The 14,791-nt window shown below is 35.3% G+C and overlaps 6 protein-coding genes across 6 annotated transcripts in view; 3 read left to right on the forward strand and 3 right to left on the reverse strand.

Moving 5' to 3' along the window:
* The window catches only part of CBG24320, a gene marked incomplete at both ends in the record, with an annotated part of 2,783 nt that extends 2,473 nt beyond the window's left edge, over positions 1-310 (forward strand). The window contains 2 exons of the mRNA XM_002648164.1: positions 1-163; positions 211-310. The exon at positions 1-163 is cut by the window's left edge and continues 163 nt beyond it. Coding sequence (XP_002648210.1) covers positions 1-163; positions 211-310 — 263 coding nt within the window. The remainder of the gene's footprint in view (positions 164-210) is intronic.
* The window catches only part of CBG24318, a gene marked incomplete at both ends in the record, with an annotated part of 19,772 nt that extends 16,167 nt beyond the window's left edge, over positions 1-3,605 (forward strand). The window contains 3 exons of the mRNA XM_002648162.1: positions 1,282-1,344; positions 1,746-2,411; positions 3,419-3,605. Of these exons, the coding sequence (XP_002648208.1) occupies positions 1,282-1,344; positions 1,746-2,411; positions 3,419-3,605 (916 nt within the window). The remainder of the gene's footprint in view (positions 1-1,281; positions 1,345-1,745; positions 2,412-3,418) is intronic.
* Positions 3,606-3,934: 329 nt separating this feature from the next.
* Positions 3,935-5,231, reverse strand: CBG24321 (the record flags this gene model as incomplete). The annotated part of the gene is made up of 2 exons (XM_002648165.1): positions 3,935-4,231; positions 4,275-5,231. The coding sequence occupies 2 exons, from the start codon at positions 5,229-5,231 to the stop codon at positions 3,935-3,937; spliced, it is 1,254 nt and encodes a 417-aa protein (XP_002648211.1).
* A 2,696-nt stretch (positions 5,232-7,927) lies between these two features.
* On the forward strand, positions 7,928-10,391 carry CBG24322 (the record flags this gene model as incomplete). Its single annotated transcript, XM_045243061.1, has 3 exons — positions 7,928-8,330; positions 8,452-8,535; positions 10,276-10,391. The coding sequence occupies 3 exons, from the start codon at positions 7,928-7,930 to the stop codon at positions 10,389-10,391; spliced, it is 603 nt and encodes a 200-aa protein (XP_045091305.1).
* A 1,060-nt stretch (positions 10,392-11,451) lies between these two features.
* Positions 11,452-11,751, reverse strand: CBG24324 (the record flags this gene model as incomplete). Its single annotated transcript, XM_002648167.1, has 2 exons — positions 11,452-11,550; positions 11,593-11,751. The coding sequence occupies 2 exons, from the start codon at positions 11,749-11,751 to the stop codon at positions 11,452-11,454; spliced, it is 258 nt and encodes an 85-aa protein (XP_002648213.1).
* Positions 11,752-13,092: 1,341 nt separating this feature from the next.
* CBG24325 lies at positions 13,093-14,343 on the reverse strand (the record flags this gene model as incomplete). The annotated part of the gene is made up of 2 exons (XM_002648168.1): positions 13,093-13,421; positions 13,473-14,343. 2 exons carry the CDS (start codon positions 14,341-14,343, stop codon positions 13,093-13,095), a joined length of 1,200 nt encoding a protein of 399 aa, XP_002648214.1.
* Between the last annotated feature and the right edge of the window lie 448 nt (positions 14,344-14,791).

Genomic DNA, 14,791 nt, shown 5'->3' on the forward strand with positions numbered 1-14,791 from the left:
GTGATGTTCTTGGAGAAAAGGGCTCGAGAAAGCCTGAAAGCGATTCTGAAGAAGTGACCGATGTTTCCACAGGACAACATGTGAAACCAACGTCTCTCAAAGAAAAGTTTCCGATTGGATACATGCATCGACTTTCGGATGATTCAGACGACAGTGAGACAAAGTGAGCGACTCATTTAAATGTTCAATCAGCTCATTAATATATTACAGAGACACCGAAACAACACCAGAAGACTGTCCATCACCGCCTAGAAAGAAGTCAAAGAGAAACTCAGGTCCTCCTTCCCGCTACCAAGCTTCCTTCAAATAAACCCCAATTGGCTTCAATTTTTTTTCTCATCTTAAGGTCATTCTTAATTGTCTAATCCTTTTTTTTTGTTTTTGCATTCTTTGTTGTTGCTGTTGTGTTGTTCAACTATGAATTGTTGCCACATAAAATTGTTCTGTTTTGTCTTTAAAACATTGAAAAAAAATTGAATCCGAATTATCAAAATTATTTAAAAAATAAGAAAAATTTCAATTACCACGAAAATTGAGAAAAGATGAGAAAAAATGGAAAATGGAGAAAAACCGAAATATTGCGAAAAAACGGAAAATTGGGAAGAACGGAGGAATATGGAAAAAAGGAAGATGAGAAAAATTCAGAAGTTCCAAAATTTGTAGATTCTGAAATTTCAAAATTCTGAAGTTCTGAAACTCTGATGTTTTCGAGCTCTGAAATTCAGAAACTCCCTCAAAAAAAATTGTACCCCCGAATCACAAGCGTTGTACCCCTAAATGAAATGAGTTGTACCCCAGAATCATTGGTAGTTTGTACCCCCGAATCGTTGTACCCCCGAATTTTTGTACCCACGAATTTTTTACCCCCGAATCATCAATTTTGTACCCCTAAATCAGTTGTACCCCCTTGTACCCCCGAATCATTGTACCCCCCGAATTTTTGGCCGAATATTAGGACCTGGGGGAGGGGAGGAATTGCTGGGCGGCGGCGTGGATCCTATATGCTTTAGTCGGCGCATGTATCCTATATGCTCGCATAATGCGCCCCTATATGTTTCGTATTGCGAGCATATACTGCACCGCGCGATCCCATATAACGTTCCTCGCGATCCACCTGTGTAAATCCCTTGTGACTCCGCCCACTTCCGCTCCTTCACCAGGCGTCTTCACATCATCAGACCCACCTGGGCCTGCTTATTGGATTATGGTACTTGCCATATCTATTCATTCTCATTCCTTTTTTCTATTGTTCCTTGCACATTCTAATATTCCATTTTTCAGATCGATAATGCTCAGCTACCCAAGCTCTTTGTGCATTTTTGAGCATCTGGATGTGAATAGAAGGTTAGTTATAACGGATCCTATACCCCTAGAGCCCTTAAATATTGTTTGTAAAGTTTTATAAATAATCTGAAAGACAATTTCAAACCATGCGATTCTGTCCAGAAACCAACTTTCTAGCTCATCTAGAACTCGAGACACGGTCATTTGAAGTTTCCAAGGTTAGAGACGCAGCGTGTCTCGTCGTCTGCGTCTCTAGCCTCCTAAACTTGAAGCGGCTCTAGAATTGCAGGAAATGTTGTCTATTTTATAACCAAAACAAGTTTTTCAGTTTCGTTCGATCCTCATATTCCTAGATCCCTAGATCCCTAGATCCCTAGATCCCTAGATCCCTAGATCCCTAGATCCCTAGGTCCCTAAATCTCTAAATCCCTATCATCCCTATCATCCTCACTACATTCCAGACTCCAACTCGCCGCTAAATGTCCATCTCTCCGAACCGCCCATAGAATCGCCCCAATGAAAATCGAAGACCTGGAAATCCAGGAATCCTCAATCACCATCAACAACTGCGTCCAAGAATTTGAAGCCATCTCTCCCACAGAGATACAGTACACCTACACCAGAATGGGATGCGATTGGAAGTCTTCTGTCCAAACCCTGCATACTCAAGCTACAGTAACTCAAATTATCAAATCCCTAGTTGCCAATTTCTTCGGAAAGAACGCCAAAATCCACGTGAAGAATCTGAAAACTACCAGTGGACTTCTAGAAGCATTTGGACCGATTTTGAAGCTCTCAACGCCACTGGAAAAGCTGCGTACTAGTGTGAAGGGTCCATGGGACTCAATCTTCTCAAACCCGATTCTTAGATCTGCTCGCTGGTTGGTCCTGGACGATCTCACGGAGACGATTGACTGGGCGGACACCCTAAAACCCCTCGAGAACCCAAGAATTCAAATGGAAGGCTCCCAAATTGATCAAGACGTTTTGCATCGAATGGTTTGGGATTGGTTGGAAAAGCCACGGCCGATCGGGTATCGATTTACGACTCCGATCAGTGTCCGAGTCATCATGCGGTCGTTCTACGTGGAATTTGGGGCGTTCTGGAAGGATATTCCAACTGAATAGTGAGTTGAAAAGGAGAGGAAAAATTCACAAATTCGGAAAATTTTTTTAAAATTCAAAAATTCCGAAATTCAAAATTTCAAAAGTTCCAAAATTTAATAATTCAAAAGCTCCAAAATTTAAAAATTCAAAAATTCCAAAATTTAAAAATTCCAAAATTCCAAAATTTAAAAATTCCAAAATTCAAAAATTCCAAAATTCAAAAAATTCCAAAATTCAAAAGTTCCGAAAATTCTGAAAATTCCAAAATTTAAAAATTCAAAAATTCAAAAATTCAAAAATTCAAAAATTCAAAAATTCCAAAATTCAAAAATTCAAAAATTCCAAAATTCAAAAAATTCCAAATTCAAAAGTTCCGAAAATTCTGAAAATTCCAAAATTTAAAAATTCAAAAATTCAAAAATTCAAAAAATTCCAAAATTCAAAAGTTCCGAAAATTCTGAAAATTCCAAAATTTAAAAATTCAAAAATTCAAAAATTCAAAAATTCAAAAATTCCAAAATTCAAAAATTCAAAAATTCCAAAATTCAAAAAATTCCAAATTCAAAAGTTCCGAAAATTCTGAAAATTCCAAAATTTAAAAATTCAAAAATTCAAAAATTCAAAAATTCAAAAATTCAAAAATTCAAAAATTCCAAAATTCAAAAATTCCAAAATTCAAAAAATTCCAAAATTCAAAAGTTCCGAAAATTCTGAAAATTCCAAAATTTAAAAATTCAAAAATTCAAAAATTCAAAAATTCAAAAATTCAAAAATTCCAAAATTCAAAAATTCCAAAATTCAAAAAATTCCAAAATTCAAAAGTTCCGAAAATTCTGAAAATTCCAAAATTTAAAAATTCAAAAATTCCGAAATTCAAAAATTCAAAAATTCAAAAAAAAAATTCAAAAATTCCAGAAATTCAAAAATTCAAAAATTCAAAAATTCAAAAAAAAAAATTCAAAAATTCCAGAAATTAGAAAATTCAAAAATTCAAAGATTCGAAAATTCAAATTCCCTATTTTTTCAGCAACGGCAATACCTACTGCCTTGTGATCCACACCACTGACACCTACGAACTTGTTGTCTACAGCCAAAGAAATCCCAATTTGGTTTTCGACCCTCGTCTTAGCGATGATGAATCGAAGCTAGCGCTGTTCACTCTGGAAGTGGTCCCTCTTGGAAAGACCTTGCCGTGTTCGACACGATTTGCTTAACGTTTTTGCTTGATTTTTTGTTGCAATAATAATTTTTGAGATCCTTAATGAAGAATATATTCTATCGCTGTTTGCGTACTTTTGTAGCTACAGTAATCCTTGGAAATGCACTTTTCGCACTTGTCAACATCAAATTCGAATTCTCCATCTATTATTCAGTCTATGTGCCAATTTTCCAAGCAAATGTTGTCGAATCCACGTGGCTATTCACCGACTCGCCAACTTTAAGATATTCTGAGGACCTCTAGGCCCAGCCCACTGTGCTTACTCCTCAGAAATCTTCCTATTTCCCACTTTATTCTCTTTATTTTCCTTTGTTTATTAGTCTTTTATTGCTTTCTCATATTCAAACTCCCGCCAATTTTCTCTCCCTTCGTGCAAGCGCGCCCTATCGTTGAGGTGAGAACTGACAGATTGGTGAGAACTGACAGTGGTAAGGTGACACCAAGAGAAGCCGCGTACTCGTCAACTTCGTATCTCATCAGTTCTTTTCTTCCACCATTTCGTTTGAAGAAGTCTTGAACTTCGATCCAAAGATCATTTTTACTGGCTATTACGCTTGATGAGATGCCGCGCGTTGAAAGGAAAGTGAGCAATTCTTGCTTTGACGAATTTTTGGTAGGAATCTATAAAACTCTGTAAATTTGCTTTTCTCAGATAACCAAAAACCTTTTCCACCACTGAATTGTGGATGCTAGCATTGTCGATAACCAATACAGCTTCCCGTCCAGCTGGTGTGGCTTTGACGATCATTGGCAACACCTTCATCATGTACTTCTTGTACATTTCCGAATTGATATACTGATGATAATCGACAAGCACCTCAGAATCTGGCCGCTTGGAAACAACAATATCGATGGATTCTGGCAGAATCTGGGATTCCGTAGTCACCGCAAGCACGATGGCTCTTTGGCCTTTGTCCGATGCTGCTGGGAATCCAGGCCTCGGATTATTCAAATTCCCCCAATGAGTGATCAAATAGGGATTTGTGTCAACGTGATTCCAACCGCGAATTTTCGTCATTCCGTGGAAAATCCACGTCTCATCGTAGTAGCAGATGAACGCTCCTTCCAATATCAACTTATCCATCAGTTTCAGATACTTTCTGCGCCACTCGATAATATCTTTACGAATAGTGGCAAATGGATTGTATTGCTTCAATTTGAAGCTCAATCTTAGAGCACGTAGCTGTCGATATAGCGTTGACGGACTATATGAATAGCCATACTGGTGCTCCAAATCGGCGTGGAGCGTTGAGATGGAGAAATTTGCATCTTCTTCATGGCATTTATCGATGTGATCAAGGATTATTTGCTTTTCCTCTTCGGAAAGATGCTTCAGAGCAGTGGAGTTTCTTAATTTTCTGGTGTCTACATGACGATCTTTCGCCTTAGAAAGGAACTGTTTTGCTTTCGTAAGAGTCGATTCAGAAACACCGAACATCGCGCGGGCCAGTTTCATCACACTCCCAAATATCGTTTCCCTCGCAAATTTTCCCATTTGTTTTTTCAAGTTCTCGAGCTGCTTGATACCGTTTTGTAAAATTTGAGAGCCGCGATGATCTCCAGCAGGCTTTATAACATCTACTGTAGTCATTTTCGCCACTACTTCTCCTAACGCCATCATTCTATCGACCTGTTAAAACAAATTACGTATTTCCCATCTCAGATCACACTGTTAATACCTTTGTCTGAACGGATGGTTTGGAGGTGGTTTTTCAGGCTCGGTTTGCGTTTCGCAGTTATCTCCATTATTGATGACTGCAATACCCATTTCGTTCTTATCAAGCAACTGTAACTGTTCCAATGTAAGCTTATCTCTCTGGATAACTCTTGATCCATTTCCCCAGCTGTTTGTGTAACGGACCTTCACTAACGGTGGTAGCATTTTCTTAGAAGCTATTATTAAAAAATTCCTCTTTGTTTTTTACGGTTTGAAAAATTTTAGCTCTGGTCAACTATTGAATTCAGGAAATAGTCCGAATAAAAGAAAAACAATTTATTGAGTATGGATGAAAAAAATTTTTATTTGAAAAGATTTTTCAAAAAATGAAGTCCATTTCGACATTCTTCCTTCGGTTATAATCATATCTATCCTTAAAATCATTCGAATTTTTGGTGGCTCATTCTCGATGTTTCTGAAAGATAGAAAATAAGAAGGAAGGAAGATAAGCGGGAAAAATGAGCAAACCACCACTACAACCCGACAATTATTTGGTATTAACACTCGTATTCGATTAGTTGCCTGGAGCATCTACCCTCCAACTCCTTCTAAAGGTTCCCTCTACCCACGCAACGACACTCCGCTATCCCGCTCGGCGCGCGCACAGTTTAAATTTAGTTTTGAGGGATTACGAGCTTGGATTTGGCTCGTGGTTGTTCTAGAGACTCTTTTAAGGATTTCAAGTGAGTTTGCTTGAATTCTTAGCTTTTATTTGTTGTTTCTTTCTAACTTGTTCATAATAAACCGATTTTGTTGCATTTCTTGTTGATTTTCTTCTATTTTATCACAGGAACCTGATACCCCGGACATACCGCGGGCAATTGATTCATCGTATGACAATGTGTCTTCATTGTTGTGGATTAATCTGAAAAAATACTGACGGCGAAGAAATAACTGTCCTAATTATTGAACTAACCGCAACACCACATTAAAATAAACAGAAGCTCTCTTCCAGCCACATCATTATTTTTCTTTGATTACGTCATCTCGTTGTGTTTGCCGATGAGCGGTGGTTCCTGAAAAAAACTCGAACATTCCAGAAAGAAAAAGATAAACGACATGGATATGGAGAAATAGAAGACAAAAAGAGTATCGCGCAATTATTTTGCTTTTTATGTACAAATGATCAGTAAAAAACGTTCAAAAACCGACGAATATGCATTTTCTCTTTGTCATTTATTTAAATTCCTGATTAAATAAAAGAAAAACAGCAAAAAACTATGAAAAACAGAACATATTCGGCGAAATCTGCTGCGAAATATGTGAAAAGCTAAAAAACTTTCAAATTCAACATTTTCCCGCCGGGTTACTGTCGCACTCGTTTCAACTGTGTTTGTTTACGTTTTTTTTTTGTTTACGCTTTCAGATATTTGTTTACAAACTTCGCATACACTTCGCCTCAACCTTTTTTTTCTGACAAGAATAATAAATAAATGTTATTTTTTCAATTGCTATTGTCAATTCAAAAAGATCGCACCGGTGAACACACAAACAAACAAGTAAACAAGGGGGCGGAGCGATCCGCCCCTTTTCGCAAGGCGCCGCGCAGTTTTTCGACGGTATTTTAATGTCGCCGTTTTTTTGGTTATTTTTCACTGAATTTCTTCCGAATTGAAGGAAATTTGTTGATTTTTTTCTATGTCATCTATTTAAAAAATCGCCTTCTGGTACCACAATTATGAAGAAGTGAAATAATCTGCTGTTAGTCGACAAATTACTCCAAATACTTCTCCGATCGAGATTTTCAGGTTTTTCAGGAAAATTTGCAATGATATTTCATGTATTTAAGTGATTCCGAAGCTTTTCTTCCTCTTCTTTCCATCATCGTGGGCTTCGATACGTCACATCGTCTTGCTCTTTTCATTTTCACCCTGAATCAAAGAATAGTGTTTCCCAATAGTGTTTCTCAGTTTTTATTAGAACAAAGTTATGTATTCCTTCACAAAATCGACGAATTTCCTTCATTTCGAAAGAAATTCGGTGAAAATTAACCAAAAGACGGCGACACTAAAATACCGTCGGAAAACTGCGCGGCGCCTTGCGAAAAGAGGCGGATCGCTCCGCCCCCTTGTTTACTTGTTTGTTTGTGTGTTCACCGGTGCTATTTTTTTGAATTGACAATACTTCTCTTTACCATACTTGTAATCCGGGCCTTCGCGGGCCCTGCCATAACTTCTTTCAGAATCAATGTTTTCGAACTAACTCAATCAGGTATGATAGAGCTCCACGAGTACTACAAAACGGTATTATTTGAAATACTGTATCTTGTCTATGAACAGAGTTACAAAGCAAAAGGAGCAAAAAAAAAAGCAGGGCCCGCCCCGGGCCTGCCGGGCCCTGCGAGAAAAGCCACTTTATGATCTGTAACTTTGTTCATAGACAAGATACAGTATTCCAAATAATACCGTTTTGTAGTACTCGTGGAGCTCTATCATATCTGATTTAGTTGGTTCGAAAATATAGATTCTGAAAGAAATTATGGCAGAGCCCGCGAAGGCCCGGATTACAAGTATGGTTTTTACCGTTTTTTTCTCACAGCGATCAATATAATGTGACTTGTTGTATATAAATTGTTGTTACTTCCAGAAAATTACGCGAAAATGGGTGATAACAACGAAGAAATTGGAAAGAATCCGAAGATAGATTCGCAGTCAGAAAAATTCGAAATTCTTGAAAAACTAAATTCACAGGAACAAAAGTTCGATGAATTCGCAAAAAAGCTACAATCCATCGAAGAATCAGTCTCGAAAATTCCAAAATTTGATGACGACGAGAGAAAGACGATGATGAAGTTCGAAAAACAATTGGAATCATTAGAAAAGACAATGTTGTTGAATGTGACATTTACAGAAAATAATTCACTAGAACTTATTTCCGTTCCAGAATCAAAACAAGAAGGAGCTGAAATCAGAAAAAAGATTCGTGTTGAAACATGTGTTCAAAAATGTGACAAGTTTAGAAGAAGATCAGCAAAGTACCAGCGAAGAAGAAGAGCATTTCAATGTGAAATGGTAGTTTTCATTTGACTTCGACAAATCATGCTACATTTTCTGCATCATTCTTACTTCTAGATTAATAACAGAGAAAAAAACTACTGAAATTTTTTTTTCATGTTTCATTTCAGCGCAATCCAAATTGAACGCCAAGAAAGCAGTCATTTTGAAATTGTTGCTTTTTGTGAGCCGGATGCTCCGGTCGGAGATGAATGGTGGGTAATGACGACAACAGTGTCATCAAAACTATGAAATTCTGTTTTGAACCGGGACGCGCATGGATAGTTCTTGATTTTCTGAAATGGAAAGAAATTAGAGATTATCTTATCGATGGTAATTTGACTGTTGAAGTTGAAATTAAGATTCTAAAAATGACTGGATTGGAAAAAAAGAAGTTTCGAAAATTCGATGAATCCCAAAAAGACGTTTCCGATGTTCTTCTGGTAGTGCAAGACACCAAATTCTATGTCTCAAAAACGGTTCGTTTTATTTTTCTCATTTTTCACCGAATTATTGATTTTCCTTCAGTACCTCGCCGCTCAATCTAGTTTCTTCAAGACACTTTTCCTTGGAAATTTCTCGGAATCAAGCAAATCCGAAATCCCACTGTCTGGAATCGATTCCGACGATTTTTTAGGATTTGAAAGTGAATTTAGTTACTTTTCAGAAGAAAAATTTTCTTAATTTTCAGAAAAAATGTATGTCGGACATCAAGACGGTCGCTGATATTCGAGCAGTTCTTCCGTCAGTCATCAACGATTTGGATTCACGAATTATGGCTGAACTACTCGAGAAAGCACTTTCTCTTCATTAATTCGTTCAATGTTTGAAATTTATTTTTTGTCAATTGTGTTCTTTTTTATAAATACAAAGCTTTTTCGAGCGATTTCTGTTTTTTTTTTCTGTTTTTTAAAATCGATTTCATGCAAGTTTTCAGTTAAATATTCATCTGAAATTCACTTTGAAACTTTTATTAGCGCATGTTTTTTGCAGAAAATGACCGATAACGAAGAAAGTATGGACACCGGCGACAATCAGAAAATCTATTCTACACTGAAAAATAATGAAATTCTTGAAAATCTGAAAACAATTTTCGTGAAAACAGAGGAAATCGAAAAAAAAACAAAAGGAAATTTCTATTGAGCTTCAATCTGTCAAAAAATCGATTTTGGAGAAAAATGTGTCAACTACCGTGAATATTCAGCAGAAGACGAGCAGTGTGGTTGTGGAATCCGAGAAAGGATTTGTTCTAAGAAAATCTTTTAAAATCTTTAAAATCCATTTTTATTGGCCATTAGTCTTTGACTACACCACTCTTTGACTACACCTACTCTTTGACTCCACATTCTCTTTAACTACAAAGTCTCTTTGACTACACTTGTCTCTTTGACTACACTTTTTCCGTTTGATAGTCAGCCGTGGAAGCGAATTATATGACTTTTTCGTTTTTTTTTAATTATTTTTCTTTTTTCTGATTATCTGAAGTTTCATTTTTTCTCTTTTTTTCAGGACTTTTTTTTTCAGGGCATAAACTGAGATTCAGAAGAAATGATTTGTTTTTTTTTCAAAAAACAGCAATGGGAAGATTTCATTCAGGATCCTAATTTGTAAGAAATCTGAACCATATTAATCAACGAACAACGATTTCAGATGGACGTCTACCGCTATGGTTACTGTAGCCCAACTAGATTGTTTAAATTGGGGAAGATCATTGATGTTTTGTCTTCCAGAATCAACGGATTCTATTCCATATGGTTACCTCCAGTGGTCAAAAACTGTGAATGGGAAACGTGTCCAGCCCGCCTACCGTAATCTGAAAATCAATCAGAAAAGCTATAAACTGGTCAAATGTATGGAAGCGAATAATTCTATGTTTCGTAAAGAAGTACTACATTATGAATCAGCAATTTATGTCCACTATTTTTTGGAAAAAGACGGGATTTTTGAAGTTCCAGACGCTCAAACTGTAAGAAAGCCAAGAATTCAAACGGAAATGGCGAAGAAACTCAAAGAAAACGTTTTGCCGTTCCTACTTCACAAGCTCTTGTCTTCTCTCAGAATATGGGTTTAGAAGTAACGAGAAAACAAATCTGGAATTTGAAACGCTCTGTTCCCTCATCAGTCTCTGGTCCTAGTGGACGAGGAGTCGTAACAACTCTCGAAAATGTTCGAGATATTGTTAGTCCTTCCGGAGTTGTTTTTTCTTCAAGATTGTTAGTAGTATAGTAATGGAGGATTATAGTACCGTTTCCATTTCCCCACCATTTTTTCAAATCCCCTTTTTCACCCATATTTCCACACTTTCTCTTCTGTTTCCTTGAATTATCAAAACAATTAGCTGAAAAACGCCCATTTTAGGCGAGCACGAAAATCGTGTTCCGAACACGAAAATAATACCACTTTTTTCAACCTCTCAAAACAGTCAATTTTCACCCCAACTGATAACAAATTCTTTACACTTAAACACTTTTTCAACTCTCTTATCAATTTGTTCTCATGTCAGAATGGTAAAGCGCCTGCCTTGTGTTTGAATGCTAGAAAGTTCGAACCCCACTCAAAAGCTCAGGATTATCCACTTAATGAGATCCGAAAAATATGCAAGAAAAATTGAAAAAAAATCGAAAAAAACGAAAAAAAAATCATGAAAAAAACTGAAAAAATCAGAAAAATCAGCCAAAAATTCTCGTCGAGCAAACATGAAAAAATCAACCGTCAGAACCATGAAGAAACGGCAAAAAAATCAAGTGTTAACCTAACACTCTTTTCATTCAATTCTTTACCATTATTACGTTTTATTAAATGCTGAATAAAGATTTGAAACCATTAACAAATGTAGATTTATTAGAAATAGCAAAAGAGTTGCAAATCAAAGATTTCAGAGGTGTATTCCAATCTTTATAATTCAATCAATAATATAGAAAAATTAAATTTTGTCCAGATGTAATTCTTCCATTTCATCGCGAGCTTCTCCTGCTTCTTTTCTAGCTCGCGTTTATGTTTCTTGATTATTTTTCCAGCTTGTCTTCTTTCGACGCGGTTCTGTAAAAGAAACATCAAACTTAAATATGAAAATCAACAGATTATTACCGAAGCTTTTTTGTCATACAATTCCCGTCTTTTTTTGATTCGAGCTACTCCGACTTATACTCTCTTTCAAGATTTTCAAGTTTCGCCTCCTCCACCTTCACATCGCTTCGAAGTTTTTCTAGTTTCCCGTTTTGAGCTTCAATCTAAAATCAAACAATGTAGAAATTAGTACACATAAAACTTACCCTTGCTACACGATTTTCTATCCAGTCATCTTCCCTTTGTCTCTTAAGATATTCTTGCCCATCTGCGACTGTGATTTTTTCCTTATCTTTTATCAGTTTCTGACTTTGATGTACCACAGTGGTCGGAGATAGTGCGGTATTTGGTGGATCCACTTCCATTTTTAAAATACAAACTTTAAGAAACAACTACAAAGAGTAGGGAAAAAATTTCAAAATGAGAAAAAAAAATGGAAAAAGAACATAAATGTCAAACTCTTATCTACACATTCCTGTTTTATGTTCCTAATAAATGGATATGTACTGTTTAAAGTGTCAAAAGCGCACAGGTTCTAACAGTATAACAAAGACATTAACCAAAAATAAAAAGCAAATATTCAAAGGAAACTGTCAAGTATGTAAAGCAATCAAATGTAAAATAGCTTCAACTCTAAAAACTGGTGGTGACATCAAACCTATGAAAACGTCAAAAAAACCTAACATCATTCTCGAACAAACTTTTTACAATCCTGAAACTGGATTTTGTGGTATCAACGAACTTCAAAGAAAAACTAAAATACCAATCAAGGAAGTCAAACAATTTCTAAATGAACAAGATGTCTACACTCTTCACAAACCTGCTAGAAAGAATTATCAGACAGAAAGAGTTTATATTCACCATATAGATGAACAGTGGCAATCCGATCTTGTTGAAATGATTCCATATGCAGAAGAAAACAGTGACTTCAAATATCTGTTAACGGTAATTGACTCTTTTAGTAAGTATGCTTGGGTAGTTCCACTCAAAACAAAAACTGGAAAGGAAACTGCAAGTGCTTTACAATCCATTTTCAAAACCAGGAAACCTCAAAAAATGCAAACCGATAATGGAAAAGAATATTATAATCAGGAAATGAAAGCTCTATTCAAAAGTTTTGATATCAAACATTTTTCAACTTATTCAGACAAGAAAGCCTCTATCATAGAAAGATTCAATAGAACTCTCAAAGAAAAGATGTGGAAAATGTTCACTCATCAAGGTAATCATAAGTGGACTGATATTTTAGATAAATTAGTTCAAGGATACAATAATCATTATCACCGTAGCATAAAAATGACTCCCATTGAAGCATCCAAAAAAGAAAATGAAGATCAAGTACATGAGAACCTGTTCCCCTCCTCGAAAGAAATGTTTGAAAACTTCAAGTTCAAAATAGATGATACAGTAAGAATTACAAAGTACAAAGCTATTTTTGATAAAGGTTATCTACCTAATTGGAGTACAGAAATATTCAAAATCACTCAAGTTCATCCAGGGGAAGTCACAACATACTCCATTAAAGATTTAGCAGATGAAGAGATCAAAGGAAAGTTTTATGAAGAAGAACTTACTCTGTTTAATAATGTCAAAGAAGAATACAAAATAGAAAAGATACTGAAACGTAGAACTAGGAAAGGAGTAAAAGAAATGTTTGTAAAATGGTATGGATATCCTGAGAAATTTAATTCATGGATCCAAGATAACTAAACACTAACAACTTTAACGCGATTATCTTTAATTTCAACAATATTTTCACTCATTATCAAACAATAACATTTTGTGTTTTGTACAATACTCTTTGAAAAGGAAGCTTTTATTGTAACGTCAGGTCTTGATTGGATAATTCTATCATTTTGTTTAGATACATCGAACACCAACAATGGGTAATAATAATAGTATACATCTTCTTCCATGAAAATGTAATCCTTTGTCGATTCATAGTAACTGTTTCTAAACTCCTTTGCGAAATTGTATTGTTGAACAGCATTGAACTTATCGAAATCAAACTTTAAACAATCATGAGGATATCTCTCTGAATTTAATTCAACATAAATTTCTTCTAATCCACAGTTGTCAAATTTACCAGCATTTAGGTAGTTGTTATCTCTATTGCTCTGCAAAGCAACCACAATATACTTTATTTTATCGTATTTTGTTCCCAATTTCCATGTGAATTCCCTATTTCCATTAGGTATATTATAACTTTCCAACTGTCTAGAAATAAAAGGCATCTGTACAAGCTTGCTACTCTCAAAAATATTCAACAGTTTATTTTGCATTTCAAGACTAGGAACAATTTTTGGAATAATCCATTGTAATTTTTTAATATTTATCTTAGCTGTATGTTTTTTAGCATCATTAGATGTAATACTATTTTTGTTCTCAGGAGATCTGTAGAGAGTGAGTTGATGCTTTCTACCATAAACTATTTTATTATAACATTCAGCAAATCCAAACATATGTGTCAAAGGAATGCAAAAAGTAATACTTCCTTTTCTATTTTTTGTATACTTGTTAATCTTGTATGTAATAATATCTTTAGTTTCTAGAATCCAACCAAAAGTGTTTTGTTTATTCATGGTGCTGCTATATGTTAAAAGTCCTTTCATCAAACTAGCTCTACCAGGATCCATTATACTTTCAACTTGCATACCATCCATGCTATATGTTGATCTATCAAACAAAAACATTGGTGCATTATTAGTCAACGAGACCTCATCTGTTTCAGCCAACACAGTGTCATCTGGTTTCAATAGTTCACATTCCATATAAATATAAGACTTGTGTAAGTGTAGGTATTGATCACACGTTTCTATGACAAAATTGATTTCTCCATGTTGGTTCAAACTAGATCCAGAGGAAGGAAATATGCTTATAAGATTCTCTTTTTGTATAGAGGTGTCACTCACAATAGGGGTATCAACTACCAATATCCTATCAACAGCCTCAATCATTTTCAATTTATTTAGGGAAATTTCATTTACTAATTTTCAAAAGTAATAAATGAGAATAGTATCTGTGGTGATTTTCTTTTTAACTTTATATCAAAGTACATTAGGTAAGCCCATCATTTGTACTGAGAACTCACCAGTTCAATATTTTAGAATCCCAAAACTACACAAATGTAATTATCATAGAATCCTTAACTCAAAATCAGAACCAGTTCAATATGAAGTTTTCAAGCCAAACATTATTGAATACATTTCAGATGCTAAACTTTGTAAAAAATTAGTCAGTGAGGTTTCAATGTACACAGACTTTTCTGGATATGAACATACAGTAGAAAAAGAATTGAACAACTATCCCATCACCCTAGCTGAATGTAGAGAAATGATTAATAGTAAGAAATGTGGATACGGAACTTTATCAAAAGGTAGTTCTAACGTTTGGAGTACAAACAAT

Source organism: Caenorhabditis briggsae (assembly GCF_000004555.2).
Source record: "Caenorhabditis briggsae complete genome, chrII, whole genome shotgun sequence".
Lineage (NCBI taxonomy): Eukaryota > Metazoa > Nematoda > Chromadorea > Rhabditida > Rhabditidae > Caenorhabditis > Caenorhabditis briggsae.